At 39.5% G+C, this 20,100-nt stretch overlaps 1 protein-coding gene across 1 annotated transcript in view; it reads right to left on the reverse strand.

Moving 5' to 3' along the window:
- Positions 1-20,100, reverse strand: part of GRM4 (glutamate metabotropic receptor 4) — a 395,801-nt gene that overhangs the window by 107,051 nt on the left and 268,650 nt on the right. Inside the window, exons 4-5 of the mRNA XM_060773126.2 lie at positions 11,492-11,627; positions 987-1,141 (exon numbers count right to left, since the gene is read on the reverse strand). Coding sequence (XP_060629109.1) covers positions 987-1,141; positions 11,492-11,627 — 291 coding nt within the window. The remainder of the gene's footprint in view (positions 1-986; positions 1,142-11,491; positions 11,628-20,100) is intronic.

Raw genomic sequence — 20,100 nt, forward strand, 5'->3', positions numbered from 1 at the left:
ATAGCTAACTACTACCTACTGAAGTTCATCTCCTTAAAGCAGTGGTCCTCCAGTTGTTTTGGACTTCAACTCCCAGAAATCCCAGCCATCTTACCAGTGTTAGGGATTGCATGAGCTGATGTTCAAAACACCTGGAAGACAAGAGGTTGGAAACCACTGCCTTAAAGCAATAAAAATGCACATCAAGAAGAATATCAGAAAATAATTAGCTTCATTTTTATCAGCAATTTCTGCAGCTAATACGTAAGAGCGACCCACCCAAAGTTAAAAAAAAATCATTCTGCTGAACGTCTCTAACATGACCATGTACCATTTACAGCAACAGACCTGATACAATCATTTTGTTCAGCTTTCATTATAGAGGTTAGAATGTGGGACTAGGAATTGGGAGATCAGGTTTGATGACCCATTCAGCAAGAAACTCACTGGGTGACTGTGGGCCAGTTGCTTTTTCTTGAGTTGGCCTACCTCACAGGGTTGTTGGGAAGATAAAGTAGGGAGGAGGAAAGTTGTATAGGCTGCTTTGGACATATTGGAGGAAAAACAGGCTACAAATGTAATATACCAACAAAAAAATAAAATGGCTGAAATTACATGCCAACATTTTTTTCAAAATCTGATATGCTTCCAGATACAGGTAACTTGCAACACCCAGGCAACTACGTTTTCCAACACCATGGAAGTCAATATACTATAAAGCTTCTGCTCATGTTTAAGCTTGAGCAGTCAACAAGTCCACTCCAAGACAGAAGCATCCAGGAGTTTGGTCAGTGGTGTATTCAAAGTTAGAGACAGATCCAGCTTTGCAGCTCCCCTCCCTAGGAATTTCTCAGAGCGCCCTTCATGCACTGAACGCACAAAGGGACTTCTGAAAGAGCACAATCTTGTCTATAAATCCCATGGGCAACAATAACAACTTTCCACTTCTCACTGCTTTGTTCAAAATCCCAGAAAATCAGCAAATGATCATTAATTCCTAGACATACCTCTAACAGATGCCCTCTTTGGCAAGATGGTAATAGATCCTTCAGCCACTTCTTCAAGATCTCTCACTGGAGCAATTTTGGAACCCCAGCTATCAGAGCCCATCCAAATGAAGTGCCCGGTCTGATTGGCCCTCTTTGCTGCCATTAATACATTCCTGCAGAGAGAAGAGCAATGTGCCTTAATTTATGGAGTCAACATGGCTGCTGCTGTGTTCATGTTAACATAAGCATTGCTATAGAAGGGCAAAAGGAGAGTGCCCACACTGTACTATTTACACTGCAAGAAAGAATAGCTTGGCATTTCATACCCAGGAAGCAATCCTTCCAGTTACTGATTTTGTCAGCATATCAATAGACAAATTGCTACTTTTATCCCTCCCTAGAAGTTTAGAAAGACAGGTGAATTCAAAAAGCAAAAAGAAATCTCAGACTATTCTTTAAATTTTGAGAAGCAACTTCAAGTAGGGAGCCAGCACTGATAGTTTGAAAGTTGGATTAGGACTGTGGTACATCAGAGTTCATATCCCAACTCAGATGTGAAAAACCACTGGGGGCCCGTGAAAAGGTCTAAATAAATCTTGACAAAAAATACTCTATGGAATGATCATAACAGGTTTGAGTTGGCCTGAAAGTAGATAAGAGAAGCAAATATATCTTCAAACAATCTAAAAAGTGTAACTTCCTTAGGACATATGTTCACAGTCATCTACATGGACAGAATTCTGGACTACATAAAGCCTTATTCTGATCCAATAGGACTGTTTGGTTGTTCTCATGTAAATCAGAAGTGATCCTTGTATGTATTATCTGAAAATGTAGAGTGGATGTAGCACGAATGGGATGTGTGCTAAATACATAGAACCAGGCATGTGCATGTCTCCCTTTATGAATTACTCCAACATGAGTACTGTGAGGCTGTAAAGGCACAACTATAAATTTGCTTGTCATAGCTGAGGTGTTCCACAAATGAGCTCTGAACTTACTCAACCCCTGCCTCCTTGAGCTCCCATGATGCAGTGAAGAGCTGGTGTTCACTTTTCTAGATGCTGAAAATTGAAAAGCACCCTTTTTCCAAACCTCATGGCCATTTCCCATTTAACTCCATTCCTCCTGGCTCCTTAAATGCCAATGGATAATATCTGTAACTGGGAGGACTTTTTTCTATCCACTCAGGCTATCCACATTATGTTCCATACTTCCAATTTAAAAGGAAGGGGGACAACCTAGATACAAATGGCACCTCACTGCAGCCTGCCCCCCTTTTATATGAGGGGCTAGGTGTAGTCACGTACCCTCTGGGTATACAGCCTTGCTGTAATCCATGTTACCTCTTTGTTTCAGTAATTTTTGTTCAGGACTATGGTTGGCATGATGACCGCTAGAGATGGATGGGTGAAAATAACTCATCAGTTCCACATCAACTCCTTTGAATTCACGGGGTCAGAATAAGTTAACAAGATACTTGAAGGCACACATATGCATCTATTTTGACCCTGGTCTAGGGCTGAAGGCATAAAATAGCATTTGTCAAATTAAGAAGACCATTGTTTCTTTTTTTCTTTTTCTTTTTTTAAAAAGGATTAACTCACATATGTTGCCATGAGCAACCCGGAAAAAATGTGATCTCTATAATCCTTTTTATTGAGTTAGTTAAAATTAAGAGAAGTGACCCCAGTCTGTGAGAAACCATTCCCATAAGTCAAGATGATATGAAAAATCCAAAATACATATAGTGTTTCGAATCCATTAGAAGAAAAATGAAAGACATGTAGCTGTGTTTCTGATGATTAGCTTATTTTAAAACAAATGAACAATTTGCTAAGAATCATTTAGGTTGATCATGATGCAAAGGGTAGAAAGAATAAAGTACTCCACGTATATGTCATTTGCACCAACACTAAAAGGGGGAAGCAGAGGGGACTGGAGTTCACCCGGGACGTTCAGACAAAATCCAAAGTGACTAGTATTGTTACTTTCTGCTTTGATCAACAGCTGGTTCTTTGAGTTCATTCTTTTGTTTATTCAGTGCCCATATGGTTTAATTAACTCAGCTCAACAACACCAAATGCAATGATTTGTAACATTACTTGTTGTCTATTAAATAAAGCAGTTTGTTCATTTATTACAAGCATTTCAAAGCTATCTTGCAGAATACATTTTTAGAAAGCTATAAACATGTCACTGAAAAAAACAGGAACTGTTACTCTCCTAGTAACTCTTTCAGCACCGCCATTGAAAGCATGGGGTTGTTCATGCAGGAGAGATACAGCAACTGGTTTGGCATGCATGTGTGTCTGTGTGATTTTAAATAAGCTTTTAACAAGAAATTCAACAGAAAGGGTGCACAGTGGATCAACTGAGACTTTGTCAATAACAAGGTTGATTAAAAAGCAATTAAGTGAATTGTGACAAAAAGACAGAATGATAGGCAAATCCAGAACCTGAAGGAGAACACAAGTATTTTTGGAAATTAGAGGGGGAAACAGAAAAGTGGGGAAAGGGAATTGAATCAGGAAAGAGATAACATCGTAGTAATCTTGGGTGATCATTTTGTTTTGTTTTAAGTTATATTAGTTACTGCTCAATGAGCCTAATTCACATCTAGCCTCAACCCTTTTTACTGTGGCATCAATTATTTTTATTATAGTAGAAGCTCAAAAAACCACTGTGTTCTGTTGTGACACTTCATAAAAGCTTTTCCTTAGCCCGAGGAACCTAGGCAAAGAGAGAGCATAGGCGCAGAAGTAGGATGGAATTGCTCAAGGTCACCCATCAGGTCAGTCTAACAACAGGAAACTAAAAGGGTCAAGAGTGAAGGCAGTCTAGTGTTTGGGAGGTCATAGAATTATTGGACAAATTAGAAAGAGAAGCATCTGAAAGAACCCAAGTATCACAGCTAATTAAAGCATTGCCAGGTAAAACCTGTGCAATTATTTCACTTTAAAGAAGAAATGTCCCTGCGGTTTCACTAGAGCTGCATCCAGATAACTTCTAGATACCACTCTCTGTACTATGACTCACAGGATCTCTAGGAGAATCCTCAGTGAAAGAAGCAACACATTCATCTCCATAACTAATCAAAACTTACTGTGAAGGGAGTAAATAGTTCAATACCCACCTTACTGAACTATTTACCTTTTAATCAATTCGTATGTTGGCCTCCTTCCCCTCCAAAATGGGGTTGCTGTTGCTTGATGCTTATTTATTACCGTTATGTGTCATTTTACTGTTTTGTGTCATTTTAATTTGTAACTTGCTGTTATTTTGCTTTTAATTGTATGTTGCCTGGGCTTGGCCCCATGTAAGCCACCCGAATCCCCTTGGGAGATGGAGGTGGGGTAGAAAAATAAAGCTACGAGTTCAGTTACATATTGGTATCCTTATACTGTTGGACCAGGCTGTGGCACAGTTAGCTGACAGCTAGCTGCATTAAATCACTACTAAACATGAGGTCATGACTTCAAAGCCAGCCTGGGTCGGAATGAGCTACCAGCCATTCATCTAGCTTGCTGTCAATCTATGCAGCCTGAAAGACAGTTGAATCTGTCAAGTAGGAAATTTAGATACTGCTTATGCAGGGAGGTTAATTTAACTAGTTTACGATGCCATAAAATACTTCCAGCAACGTGCAGAGGAATGAGGAAGTAATCCATCAAAGGACTTGGTGTCACAATGGATGGTGAAGCAACAGCTCCCCCTGTGGCCGGAATCGAGCTGAATCCATCATACCCTCATGAAGCCGGAAAAAGCTTGGGCACAGCTGGAATGTTAAATTGCCTCTGCGTCTCTCTATATGTTGTATGTCCAACTGGCATTGTAAGTTTGCCATGTATATGTGCATTGTAATCCACCCTGCGTCCCCTGTGAGGTGAGAAGGGTGGAATATAAATACTAAGAAAACTTACAAGTCTTGGGGGTGGGATTTTTCAGATTGTTCTGGATTAGTTTTCCAGAACCTGCCTGAAAGATGAGGGACTCCAGAATTAAGAGGCATTTTAGGACAAAGATGGAAAATATGTGGCTTTCTAGATGTCATTGGACTGTAAGTCCCATAATCTCTCACCACTGAATAAACCTGGCATGGTCTGAAGGGAATGTCAATAAAACCACATTTGGGGAAGGAAGCTGCATGTTGATCATCCTGCTCTAGTATATCATATAACTAACAGAATGTGAAATAGTGATAAAATTGTAGCTAATGGATACAGAATATGAAATAACAAATATTAAGGCTAAGAAAACAATGTATCATACATTGCAATTTCTGTATGTAAATCTCTATATAATGACCATGTAAAAAGAAAAGCTACAGTTATAAGAAATGTTGCTTTTTGTGTATGTGTATGCTAGGAGTGACTTGAGAAACTGCAAGTCGCTTCTGGTGTGAAAGAATTGGCTGTCTGCAAGGACAATGCCCAGGGGACCCCCAGATGTTTTGATGTTTTAGCATCCTTCTAGGAGGCTTCTCTCATGTCCCTGCATGAGGAGCTGGAGCTGACAGAGGGAGCTCATCTGTGCTCTCCCCAGATTCGAACCTCCGACCTGTTGGTCTTCAGTCCTGCAGGCACAAGGGTTTAACCCATTCCACCACTGGGGCCCCCTAAAAAGGTTGTTGTTAATAGATATCAAGTTTACTTCTGGCAACACCATAAGTGAGAGGCCTCTGAGTCACCCTGTTATCAACAGGCCTGCTGAGGATTCACAGATTAAAGTATGTAGTTTTTTAATTGACTCTATCCATATAGAATGTAGTCTTCCTCTTTTTCTGCTACCTTCCATTTTTTCAAGCATTGTCATATTTTCAAGCATTGTCATATTTCATGATATGGCAAAAGTATGACAGTCTCACTTTAGGTTTCTTGGCTTTCTAGGGAGAGTTCAGGGTTGATTTCTTCTTAAAGTCCATTTATTGTGCTTTTAGCAGTCCACAATAGCCATCAAACTCTTCTTCTGTATCATCTTTCTTCACTGTCCTGCTTTTGGACCATACATAGAAATTGGGACTATATTGCCATAGACCAGGGGCGGCTCATCCTTTATGCGAAGTAAGCGGTCGCAGAACACTTTTTTTGCCAGGGGCGCAGAGGCGCCTCTGTAAATGCCCCTCGACCGCCACTTGAGGAGCGCCCCCTCAGCTCACAACAGCCCTAGCAGTCCGGGGGGAGCCTCGGCTTTCTTGCCTCGCTGCCGGGAGATCCTCTTCCCAAAGGGGCCAGGCCCTTGAGCCTCACCTAGCCCCTCTCGTTCCTGCTCCAACCAGCCACCGGGTGCGCGAGCAGAGCCGGCGCTCAATCGTTCTCCATGTTCGATCCCTTCCCCATGACTGGCTCCCTTTCCTGATCCCCCGGCGCTCCACCCGCCTCCTCTCCTCTCCCCAATCTGCGGGTGGGCCAAGGGGCGGAGCCGCCGCGCCTGGCCCGCTTAGGGTCTGGAGGCGTGTCTGAAGACCCCAGCATGCGCACCAAAAGTCGCCTCTTCTCCTGACTTTCTCTTCAGCCATTGGGACGAAGAGAGAGAGAGAGAGAGACCCTCTGGCTGGAGGTATCTCCCACCTCCGCTCCCTCCTTTGTTTTTGCGCCTACCTTCAGGAAAGGTGGGCATCTCCACCTCTCTCTCTCTCTCTCTCTCTCTCGGTGCAGCAAGTGTAGTTACTGGGATGTATAGTTCACCTACATTCAAAGAGCATTCTGAACTCCACCAATGATGGAATCGAACCAAATATGGCACACAGAACTCCCACGACAAACAGAAAATATATACCAATGATTGGTTGGGGGGCCGCCAAAATACTGTTTGCTTACCATTGAAAATTTCCTAGGGCCGCCTCTGCCATAGACAACACTAACTTTATATTAAATTATACATCTTGACTTTTCAGGACCTTGTCTTGTTGCTCTGTAGCTGCCCTTGAAAATCTTTGCCTTTTTCTGACTTTTTGGCTGCAGTATCCATTCTATTAGTGACTGAGTCAAGGAAAATTGTGAACTATTTCAATATCTTCATCATCAACTTCAAAATATATACAGTGGATCAGCCTGTGGCCGGAATTCCCTGGTGATTTATGCAGTCACAAGTTGTGCTATCCATATAGAATGAAAAAGTTTGGACAATGTGGAACAGAGGTAACAAGCTGGTGGTGGAGGGAGCTGCACCATTTCAGATAGACAATAATACACTTAAAGTAGTATATCAAATAACATGGCACATTGCTTCTGTGCATTACATACTAGGCATTGTATAATCAACAGGGAAATTCTTAATATATTCTGTACTGGTCACATGTACAGCTCAGATAAGGATTACCATATAATGCTAATTTATCATTGTGCATTTTGTCATGTTCTGTGTAGCTTTTAAGTTTTATAAAACAATGATACTTTGAATAAACTTTAACTCAACCAGTGCTGTGAGTAGGTTGGACTAAAAACAGTGCTGAGACTTAGTAGAACCTTTGGCCAAAGCTGTTGTTTATTGTGTTTGCTTTTCTGTTCAGTTTCATGGCTCATCCTAGCTTTGTGCCCCATCTAGAAGGTTACAGTAGGGCTGATATTTCAGTCCTACCAAACTTTGGAAAGTGAACTCCAAAACATCTGGATGCTCAAAGAGTAAGAACAACTCTCTTGAAGGGACCCAGTTCATTCCCTTCCAAAAGGTCCATAACAACATGGCTTTCATATCTGCCATAATGGCACGTATTTGGGCAAAAATATTGGCCCGAGCACTTTTCAGAAGCAGATCACATGCAGATACACCTGCTATTTTTTCCCCTTCCCTTTTCTTCCACATCAGTGACTGCAATAAGCTAAAGATGTGTGTGTGCAGAAGAGAAGAATAAGCAAAGGCAGGAAGATAGGATGGAATTATCTCCTTAACCCCACAGTCCACTCAGAAATTCTATTGCTTATTCAGCAGGAAAAGAGAAGGGTTCCAATCTGACAGGAAAACAATGAGAACAACCTTCCAAACTGTCTTCACTTATGGACCATGACTGGAAAAGTGGATTTGGATTTAGTGGATTTGAATTTAGAGGATACTGATTGTGTGAAATTCTACCTTTTCAGGGTTGATATATCAAAATTTACCTTTTGCAGCTATCAATATTTAGGATTATGAAACAGAGGGGTATTTTGAAAATATAGGTAGGATATAGGTAGGAGAAGAAACCTCACAGTTAGTCTCAACTAAATTAAATAAGCTGTTGAATGGTAAATCCAATTAATTCAATTGCTCTACTTAGTTGTAACTAAGAATAGGTTTTCGATCAGGGAATGTGAAGAATCACAAGGGCTCAAAGGATTAGAACTATGTGTTATGTCAGAAGCACACACACATACACACGGAAACACTGCTTTCATGACTCAGAATGATCACATGGATAAGCCCTAAGAGAGACATCTGGCTCAGCAGTAAACATTAGCCTATTATTGCAAGAAAAATATAAAGTTTCCAGATGTGAATAAACTTTTGCCAACAGGGTACAATTTCCCAGCTTCAAAATTGTTCTCAGATAGGTAAATGTTTACAAACCTCTCTTTAATGGTGATTGCCATTTACACTGCTAAGGCAAATCCTTGATTTTGTTGGGAGTAAATGAGTCTAAATGTCTGGGTTTTAGACATTTCCATTAGCTAGCTTCTAGAAACCTAGCCTGCACATTTGATGTAAACTGATTGAAAATGTCAGTTTACTCACATTTGCATAATGTTTGCTGATTAATAAATTAGACAGTAGAAAAATCAGATGTAACTCAATATAAATTGCTAGGCTAAAAAAGAAAAGAGGACGCAATTTGAGAGGAGGTATAACATAGTTTCAAATTCTGGTACTTCTTTATAGTTTCAATTATTTGGTTCAAATGGACCATATTTTGATCTCCAGATACTTTTGAAAAACATTTTTAAAAACCACACATGAGATTGTCATTCCTTCAAAGCATTTCAACATTTGTGAGAAGTATTTTTTAAAATGTCTGAAACCTTTACAGTTTTGAAGCCTTTCAGCATTCAGTCTTTAACATTTTCACACAAAACAGCCTAGGTTCTTAAACTTCAAATAACAGAAGACAGGCTTGTATCATTCCTGATTCTATAAAACATGTCAAAGTGACTCAGACCTTGAGAGCTTTTTGATGGCACAATCAAGAATGGGCTTCTCATCAAAATTTCAACTGACCTCCCACACAAACAAACTCCAGGCATTCAGACCCTCACCCATTTGATGTAACCATTATTAATCATTCCCTCTGAAATGTAGCTTTTGTACAGTACAATGACACTTTAGATGACACTGGGGTCATGCATAGCTGCACGAGGGATACATCACTATCTGACATGTGTTGGTAGACTCATGAGCTCAAGAAAGTGTAATCTTAAGAGCAAGAATATGGCTCTTGTCATAGTGCTGACAGTCAGTATACAGAATTTTTATTATTCATTTGTCTCACATGGAACTGTATATAATATTAAACCTTGAGAGGACATAGAAGAAAGAAACAAAATGATGAGTGAACACAATAATACAGATCTACTGCCCACCTTGATCATTCAGAGAATGACAGACAGCAAACCGATTGATTCATTGATCCAACCAATTGGAAATATCTTTCTTTTGGATTACAGGGTTTAGGAGGAAAGACAATGACACAGACATGCCACCCACATTGGTCATTCAGAACAACATGACAGAGAGATAAACTGACTGACTTATTCAATTTGATTGATTATTTAAATGTTGAATGGAATCCTGTTCAGCAGTTGCAAATGCCTAACCTAGAGTTATTAACTCATGGCTGTTTTGTATCCATGATCCCCACATAGCTCCCAATTTAGGGCCTATGCATGGACCATTAAATTCCTTCAATCTGCATTCACCAGGAAGCATCTGCTGTGATTGACAGGGGACTACTCCCCTCTCCATTAGGAATCAGCTGGTTGATGTTCCCAGTCACCCTTACATGACTGATCTCCAGTACAGAAAATCTAACAGGGATCCTGCTTCTGCCTGTCACACTGAAGATAAGTCAGTGGAAGGGGAGAGATCAGTCAGTAGTTTCCTGATTGACAAGAGAACAGACCTCCATTGATTGCAGCAGCTGCTTCCCAGTAAGTGCAGATTAGAATGATTGGGACAGGATTCACTTCAAAGCACAATTACTTTTCCTTTCCCCCCCCCCTTTTTTTTACAAAATTTAGAAATGGTTCCCAGTCCTCGATAAAGTTTTTGTATTTTTTTCTTTGTTCATCACTGCTAATTTGTCAATTTCTGCTATTTTAAAGACTTTAACCTTCTATTGTGTGGAGGTCTGCCTTCTTCCAAAACAGTACGTATACTGGTCTTGCTGCTATGGTCATGTAATGCAATACTTTATAGTTTAATGCTTTTGTTTGATTAGCTGACATTCCCAATAAAAATAATTTGGGTTCCAATTGTATCTTTCATTGAAAAATCTCCTGCAATGTTTTTTGTACCTTACCCCAGAATTCTCTTGCTTTTATACAAGTCCACCTCATGTGGAAGAAAGTTCTTTCTTGTTCTCTACATTTCCATTACTTGTTGTTTCTTTCCTTATGCATTTTAGCTAATTTGGCTGAGGTCAAGTACCACCTGTTCATAATTTTATTTAAAAAAATTATCTAAAGTCGTAGCACCAAATTTTCTTTAGGTCAATAGTCCACATTTCTCCCCATTTATCTAGTTTATATTATGCCTGATATTTTGTGCCCATTTAATCATAGAATCCTTTATCAGTTCTGCTTCCATTTGTAGGGAATTTATAAATAATAAATATCAGTCCAGAAGGAAGAATAGAAAAGCAATGTAATGGAAAGGAAGAACAGAATTATACATGAATGTCTCCAACCCAAGAGACAGGAAGTCACTACATTGGGAGGGGTGTAAGGAGGTGAGAGCATAACCAAACACGAATATTATATAGATGTTAGGAAGTATTGCATTGGTTCATGAATAGATAGATAGATAGATAGATTTGTTTCATTGTTTTTATGAATATGCTAATTGAAAAGAAAACATACTAATCACAAAGCACAATTACTATGTTGTTATATACATAAATCTCCAACAGAATTTCAGCCAGTACTCTTTTCGACTACAAAGATTTTGAGTGAATATAGTAGGAAATAAGTATTGCCCACTTTGATAAACCATAACAATGTGAAATAGAGACTGATTAATCAGTCAGTCAATCAGAATTTAAAATTTGATCCTTTTTGGATTACAGCTTCCAGAATCAGGCAACAATAACCAAAAGGATAATTCTGGGAGCTGTATTTCAAAAATAAGTTTCACAGGCTCTGATCTAGGGGGTGATGGACAGATAGACAATCAGACACACAAGCATATTCATTCTGTGAGATATTGAACTTTCCTGTTCTTTTATCATTCACCCTCCAAATTTACCCTGCCTCTCCCACTATCTTTGTCTCTCCCTTTCTCTTTTTTTCTTTCCTTGCCACACAATTTTTCAAATATAAGCATTACCCTCTTACTTTATATCATCTTCATTGGCAAATATGATGACTGCTCGAGCATGGGATGTTTCCAAAAGACGTCGAATGATCTTATCAAACTCTCCTGATTTGGGCTCTCGGGGGATCTTCACTGATTGTGCCACACAGACGCTCCCTGTGGTTGAACAGAATGGTATTGTTAGTGGAACTGCTGAACAAAAATGACCAAGACAACCATGAGTCTGGGGTTCTTTTGGCAGAGATTGCATGGGGAGGTGCAATCTATGCCATGATTATAATAACTCATTTACTATGTTTTGATTTCTGTGTTTGGTCAGTTATATAAGTGTGACTTAAAATAGGGTGAATCACCCAGCCAGTGTGGGAATTGACCATCATTCTCTATTCTTGGTGATCTCTCAGGGTCCTCATTTCTATTCATTTAGCTACAGGAATTTAGCAGAATACTTCTATACTGCTCTCATACATGCACACACTTTCCACTGGACAATAAAATGTAGTTCAGGAGCAAAAAGTGTTGTATGTTCTCCTATCAGGAAGGTAAGCTTTCCTGACTAAAGATCAGCTAAATGTTACATCAACAGGGCACCCATCTCATACTCACCTGGCAACCCTAACTTACTGTGTCCTTGCACAATTTTATCTTCCAAGTTGAAAAATAAATATGTGATGAATGTTTTTGTGTATTTCCTGTTTGGGAAGTTTTAGAAGATGACCCAATGGCCAACTTAATTGCAGCCTTTCCTCTGCATTAGCTTGAACTTTGGACTACAGCAATGAGAACCTTGAAACCTGATCACTGAGCCAATTCCTGAAGGGGTCTGTAGAAGCAGCTAATTAACAGTTATTTTCTAAAAGCAAGCCAGAAAGACCAAAAGGAAAATTGGATGAATATCTGCTCTGGCTTGATAAGATTTAACTCTCAACATCTCTGTCCAAAGATCAGGCACGCCTGGCAGAACAAAGGAAGAAAGAGGAGAGAGCAGAGGATGAAACATTGAAAGAACTTCTCGCTATAAATGATGGCCTCAATTTGCATAGGAAATAACAACTCTGGTGCTCACTTGCCACAAAAAGATCCCTATTCATACAGAGGTCAGAATAATTATCACAGGGCTGCTGTGCTAGAGGTGGGCAGAGTAAACATTCCAGAAGAAAATTGCCCCTTTTCTATTAGAAAAGCATAGAGACAATGGTAAGAAAATGTTAGCAAAGGATAACTGCTATCATCAAAAGGAAAAGTAAAAAGAAAAAGAGACTGAAAGTCAGTTTATATGTAATCTTTGCTAATATTGATGGCTGCTCATTGATGATGCTATGGCAGAAACAAGGAACCTCTCATGTTGCAGAGGATCTAAACTGTGAAACTACAATCCCTTGCCATTACCCATTTCATGTGGGGCAAAACAGTTGTAGGACCAAAATTTTCACTCGGAGCAGAAGAATCACCTGACATTTCATAGAAAAAATATCCATTTTTATTTCTTAAAATGCTGTAGATTTATTTTTGTATACTTCATATTTTCTGATTTGTAAGTATTGCCTAGTTTCAAGTTTTCTGATGGAGCACAAAGGAATGCAAAACAAAAAAAAAAAAACCCATTCACAAATACTCTTATTTTCAATAAGAATAGTTGCCTCTACATACTGAGTGACTACACTGAAAAAAGTACCAAGTACTATGGCCATTTTCCCATTTCAGAACATTTTTTGGCAAAACAAAATTAGTGCAGAGGAGGTTTACACACAAAACACATTATTTTACACACAAATGTTCTTGTATATACAAAAATGTACTTTTGACAAAATATGATTTCACACAAAATTAATTTGTCTGTGAACAAATGCTTTAGTGAAATGTTCACAAAAAGCCTCAAACTGCAACATTTTTAAATATAAAAAACTAATTACCTATCTCAATTAGAAGACAGAAATCTTTTGGCATATTTTAGTCTTGCATGTAAGAAAAAATGCATTTTTGTCCTGTAAATGTTTGAGACAAGAGTGGTTTTCAGATGGTTTTCAGATAAACACTGATTTTTAAAAACAAATTCAAGAGTTATACTGTGAAAGGCGAGTTCCTACTTGTAAAGATTTCCCCATATAAAACCAGGTTCCTGAGTTGCTATAACAAAAGAATATAATATTTTAGGATTTTGTTTCTGCTGTGCATCCCATTTCTGTGGCAGAGTTTTGTACCATAGAAATGGATAATAGTTTGACCTGTCACTCCTACAACCAGGGGCCTGCAGTAATCCATCACCAGACTTTGATATCTTGAAAATTATGCCTGTCCAGCTGTAAACTCCTGAAGAAAATGGAAGGGACAATTTTAGACCCCATGGCTTAGAAATTAAATCATGATATGACAGCATTTCTTTAAATCAAGGGTAGGCAACAGCAAGGGGTCAAGAAGCCCATATACCTCTCAGACTTCGCCAAAATTTCACCCTCCCCATAGTAATCCCAAATAACTCAGTTTTCCTGTTTCCTCTTGAAATGGTGAAATTGTGCTGTTTAACTTCTTGTCACCATTTTGAGAGAAACTGCAGAGGAAAACAGAAGTGTATGGGAGCAATACAGGGCATTTTCTGTGTTTTCATACATTTGGAGAGTGTTTTTCACAGTTTGGGGTCAGAATTGTAACAAGATGCTTATTAAAATAAATGTGTGTTAGGGAGCCTTGGAGAATTGGTAGGAGGCTTCAGGGACACCGGAGTGAGGGGGCAGCCTTTAGGCCCTACTTTGTCCCTCTTTGCTTTAAACTTTCAGATTGCAATGAAGAGCAAGCAAGGCTCCTTTATCAATAAGGCACCAGAGCTGTCACTTTTCAATATCCAACACAGCCCCTGAGAATTTGGGGACTGGGCATATATTTGAAAAAGTCAGCCTTATAGCATCGTCTCACTTTCTGACATATAAGAGTTAACCCCCAGCTTTACACAAACACTGTCTTGGTCACGTTGTCCAAATATTCATAGTGAAAATAAGCAGAAAGTATAATGTCTTGTCAATACAAATGCCAGATATTGGAAAGATGAATTCTCCGTGGCAAGAGAAGCTCCTGGAAGTAAGAGGTTAATCAAGAGCAGCTTATGAATAACCATATGAACAATAACTATAAAGCAAATACAAGTTCCAAATTCTGGGATATTTAATTATTTTTAATGGTTGAAAGCTGTATCAAGGACAATGAAGACAGCAGTTCATCATCAAAGGGACATTGCTGTACACTCCAGATCTATTTATCACTTATTTGCCAATTTGTAGGAAATTACTGCTGTTTCATAGTTCTTTACTATCATCTGGTTTCAATATTATCAATGGAGCCAACCCAAACTTATCAAATAGCAGCCTCATGGAGCCAAGTGATTCCTTCAGAGGAGTTGTGACAAGCTCATCGCATTGATTGATATGTTTTAAATGGGCTATAATTGTTAATGAAAGATTGTAATGTATTATAATTGTGGTTACTGCATTTAAATTGTGCACAACGTATTTGTGGGAAATGCTGTATATAAATAAATGGACTATGACTGTAAGTTCTTTTTTTCCACTGCTGGTTACATCTTGCTTATTAAAAAAAGGCCATATGCTTGACAGTTGACATGATTGCCATGCTAACAAATCATAATTGCAATTATGAGATTATGAGCCAGTTTTCATTCAAGGTCACAAGTACAGTGCAGGGCCATGTGGCATTTATTTTAGGGATTCGATCCACTGGTCTCTGGTATATCATCACTCTTGATTGATAGATCCTTGAAAATGAAAATATGATCTGTATAACATTCTGTTTGTTAACATAGGAATAACAGAGAAAGGGAGATGAGTACCTGATGTTTCAATGTTTGCAATTACTTAAAAGTAACTAATTTCTTACAGTAAACTCATTTTTCCACAAGTTTTTTTAGTAGGCATGGGCAAATTTGTTCGGAAGTTGCAGATGTTGGAACTAAAGTCAGAAGTTTCACACTTCCGAACTGGGTTCCAACGCACATTAGCAAGTCAGAAATCCCCTGTGGTTCCAAAGCGACCCGGGCCATTTGTTTCAATGGCTCAGAAGTCAACTTGGAAGTATGAGAAAGCCTTTTTGTGCTTGTCTCCCAGCCAATCAGAGCTTACGTTTTGTAAAGGGGAGGGGTTATGCAGCAACCGGCAGCCATTGCTGCTTATAAACCCAAGCACATGACTGAAAGACTCATTGCAGCCAGGGACAAGGGTGGTTGGGATCTTTTTTTTGTTTTTTTTGTTTTTGTTTTTTTTGCTGCTGCTGCTGCTGGGTGGGTGGAAAGGTAGGCAGGCAAAGGCATTGGGAGCCAAAGGAGGTTTGGAGAGGGGAGGAAGGGAGGAAGGGAGAAGGAAGAAAAGATTTTGGGAGAGGGAGGGAGAGAGAAGAGCAAGAGAGAGAAAGAAGAAAGAAGGAAAAAGCTTGGGCGGGAGGGAGAAAGAGAAATTAATAAAGTAACTGTGTGAAACATGAGAGAAAGCCTTTCAGTGCTGGGGGTTTTTTGGTCACTTTTATCTATTCTCTCTCTCTCAAAAAAACTTCTGTCCTGAACCTCAATCCCCAGGTGCCTTCTCTAAGTCAGGAGAAAGGCACCACAGTCATTTTTTTCTTGAGGTTCAACTGCCTCCCTTCTGTTTTGGGTTGTCTTTTCAACATTATAACACTATTGCTCTATAATATTTCCTAAATCTCCTGGATCCCAACAACCAAGTGTTTTCCTTAAATCAGGGGAAAGGCATCACAGTTATTTGGGGTGGGGGTTCAATTGCCTCCCTTCTGTTTGAGGGCAGAGAGTATATAGCGCTACACAAAATTATTGTGTATACTGCTACACAAAATTATACAAGCATTCGAAACATTTTCCATTGGTAACACATGTTTACATTATTTTTCCTCTTTCTCCCTCCCTAGTGAAAGAGTGACTATACTATATATGAACTGTAGTAAAATTTAACTCAGGATAACAACATTTCTCATGTACTGTTAACCCTAACTTCCCTTTGGAGCTAGTGGCTTGTTTCATAACTGACAGGAACTATTTCAGTTCCTTTTGAGAAATGTGAAAATGGTTACTTTGGCGAAGAAAATGGAGCTGTGAGCTAGCTGAGCACTGAGACATCCCTGGGGTTTTATCAACCTTATGGAATTGAGAAATACTTTTTCAGAAAGAAAAAAGACAGACCCAAATTCTTCAAGAATCTAATAATAATAATAATAATAATAATAATAATAATAATCTGCTATTTATACCCCACCACCATCTCCCAAAGGGACTCTGTGTGGCTTACAAGCACACAATGGTGCCATACAATATATAAATATATAACAACATTAAAACAAAGAACACATTTAAAACCAAACATATCAATACAATTTGGCAATAGTGGTTAATTAGAAGATCCAATCGATTTAGCCTTCTCTGGCTAAAGATAGTGATCTGGCTGCAATCTTAAGCTTTATCGAAGGCCTGCAGAAAGAGCAGAGTTTTTAGCTCTTTCTGGAAATGTTGTAATGTGGGGGTTTGTCTAAGTTCCATAGCTTGGGGGGACACTGAGAAGGCCCTCTCTCTCATTCCCACCAACCACACTTGAGATGGGGGCAGGACTGAGAGGAGAGCTCCCTGGCAGATCTTAGAGCCTGCACTGGTTTATGGGGGAGATGAGATCATGAAGATAGGCTGAACCTGAACCATGAAGATTTTATAGGTGACAACCTGCACTTTGAATTGGGCCCGGAAACTTATCAGCAGACAGTGGAGATGCTTCAATAGGGGTGTGTTGTCCTCCCTATAGTTAGCCCCAGTTAGTAATCTAGCTACTGATCTTTGTACAAGTTTTAATTGTGTGAAGGCCCTCCCAGCCACCATCAACACCTGAGCATCAAGTGTCCGCACTGAATCCAGGAGGACCCCCTGACTGCAGACCTGTGTCCTCAGGGGGAGAGTAACCCGTCGACCACAGGTTGCCACCTTATACCCAATTCAACCCCATGAATGACCAGGAGGGCCTCTTTCTTGTCAGGATTAAGCTTCATCCAGTCCATGACAGCTGTCAGACACTGATTCAGGATCCAGGGAGCTTCCTTGGCTATCACCTTCCCCACTGAAACAGGAGGAGGGGGAGATATTGCACACCCCAGCAATGTTATCATGCAAACAGAAGCAGACAAAATAAGCTCTGATTAACTTCTTAAAGTGCTATACTTATGAAGAAATAAACAAAAAGATGACCTTAAATCTGATGTAAATTTACCAACTTCATTGAGAAAAACCTATCTAAGAAGTAAACTGCATTTCTTTTCATCCATTGGAAATTGTAGAGATTTTCAAAAGGAACTTTTATTCAAAAGAATTTTAAGTCTGCCTGATGAAATTATCTGGTGAGCCCAGTTACAAAGGGTGAAAGTGAACTAATTTGTTAAAGATTATGCTATAAGAGCTATGAGAATTAAAATTGTTTAACATACCTAAGAACTCAATAGCCATAACATCATGGGACCACATGGAGCCTCTGGACTGATTCCAAACAGCAAATAAGACAGGAAGAGACCATAGAGAGGAATAATAGAAATGAACCATAGAGATTAAACCATAAGAGAAAAGCATAGAGCTTGAAACACAGAAAACTTGGTGACAACTAAAAGGGCAACAAGAAACAGTGTACTAAAGGTGACCGTGGCTGAAAGAGGCACTACAACAAATCTTCAAAAATTGCAGACATGATGTCAATAAGATCAACATTCAGGGATCAGAAGGACCAGAAAAGACTCTCTCCCACAAGAAGATCCAATGAGGGAAATCTTGACCTAATTAAAAACCATTATAGATGGAATGAAAAATCTGGAAGCCAGGATTGACAAGAGAATTACACGGGCTGAAGATTACTTACAGAAAGAGCAACAAGATATGAAGAGGGATACGCAACAGATGGTAGACAAAATGAGTGGTGTTTTAGAGTGACAGGAACAGCAAAAACAGAAAATAAAGGTAATTGAAGAGGCACAAAAGTAGTTTGAAATGGATTTGCAAAGCAATTCAATCTAACTCCAAAGATTAGAGTATGTGCAAAGAGAATTATTTTCGAGGTTGAGAGAAATACCTGAGTCTGTACATGAACTTGATATGGCAATAACAGAAGTTGTGGCTAGAATACTTGGCAGACCAGAGCAAGTGATCAAGATTCAAACTGACAGGAACTTTATGGTCTAATCCCAATATTAATTAATTAATTAATTAAAAGCATTTATGTTCTGCCCTTCTCACCCTGAAGGGGACATATAAACAGCAAACATTCAATGCCGAAACATACTAGACTATACACATACAAAAACATTAAACTCACTTATCTTGATGTTAAAATCCTCCATTTAAAATACGGTCCCACAGCCAAGTTTTTATCATCCTTCTAAAGGACAAGAGGGAGTGGGCTGACCTAATCTCATTAAGAAGGGAGTTCCATAGCCAAGGGGCAATCACTAAGAAGGCTCTCTCTCTCTCATCCCTCCCAATCATACCTGAGAAAATGGCAGCGCAGAGAGCAGGGCCTCCCTGGAAGATCTTAATCTCCACAATAGTTCATAGAGGGAGATGTGTGCAGACAAGTAAATTGGGCCGGGGGCCATTTAAGGCTTTATAGGCCAAAGCCAGCACTTTGAATTGTGCATAAGAAATAAACTTCCAAGTGATGTAATTGTGTTGCTTACAAAAAAGAAAGTATGTGACGAATGACCTTACCACTTGGGGAAGCCCCCCCCCCCCCATTCCATTTTGTCAGCAAGCCTGGTGAAACAAGAGGCATGGGGCAATTCCATCACCCTGCACACCACTCTGGTGTGATGATCCTTCCCCCATCACATGGGGGAAATGTCACCCAAAATGGGTAGATGTATGTTGGCTCCATTTAAGCCAACACGATATGGGAAGACTCCCATGTTTGGAGGGAAGCATCCTGGTTGGGGGTGGGGCCACCCTATGAAATCACATGATGTTGTGTGATGGCAGGCAGGGAACTCCAACCCCAAAGCAGGCTGGAACCATCCTAGGATGCTTGAGATGGTCAATGTGATGAAGTCCAAGGTTTTGCAAGTCCACATCAAAGATCCAATTGAAATAGGAAATACCAAGATTGCAGTATTAAGATAACTTCTATCTCAGGCAATAAGGAAAAGAAAGATTACTTCTTCCTGACAGATAAACTTAAGAAGAAAAGCTACAGATTCAGATAGGAACCCAGAATGACTGATGGTATCTTATAACAAACAAAGATTTTGGTTATCATCAGTCATGAAGGCCCAGGACTTCTATGAGAGATTTGGAAAAGACCTAGATTCAGAGAAGTATCAGAGGACAAAGGAGAAAGAGAACATCTGGGAGGGCAGAAAGATGGCAACCTCAACAGACCCTGGATAAAGAAGATGTTCAATTACAGCAGCAGGCCACTCCACAAAATGAAGAAGAATTAAATTATCATCTACTATTTCAAAGCTGAGGACCTTGAGGATATCTTCTTAAATATAGATGGACAGGACTCGCCAAACAAAAGGAGAAGAGCTTTTTATTATTTGCGATTACTGGAAATAAGAGGAAATTCCCACTCAAAATTTATGGATTACAAACATG

Source organism: Anolis sagrei, chromosome 4 (genome assembly GCF_037176765.1).
Source record: "Anolis sagrei isolate rAnoSag1 chromosome 4, rAnoSag1.mat, whole genome shotgun sequence".
In the NCBI taxonomy this organism is placed as follows: domain Eukaryota; kingdom Metazoa; phylum Chordata; class Lepidosauria; order Squamata; family Dactyloidae; genus Anolis; species Anolis sagrei.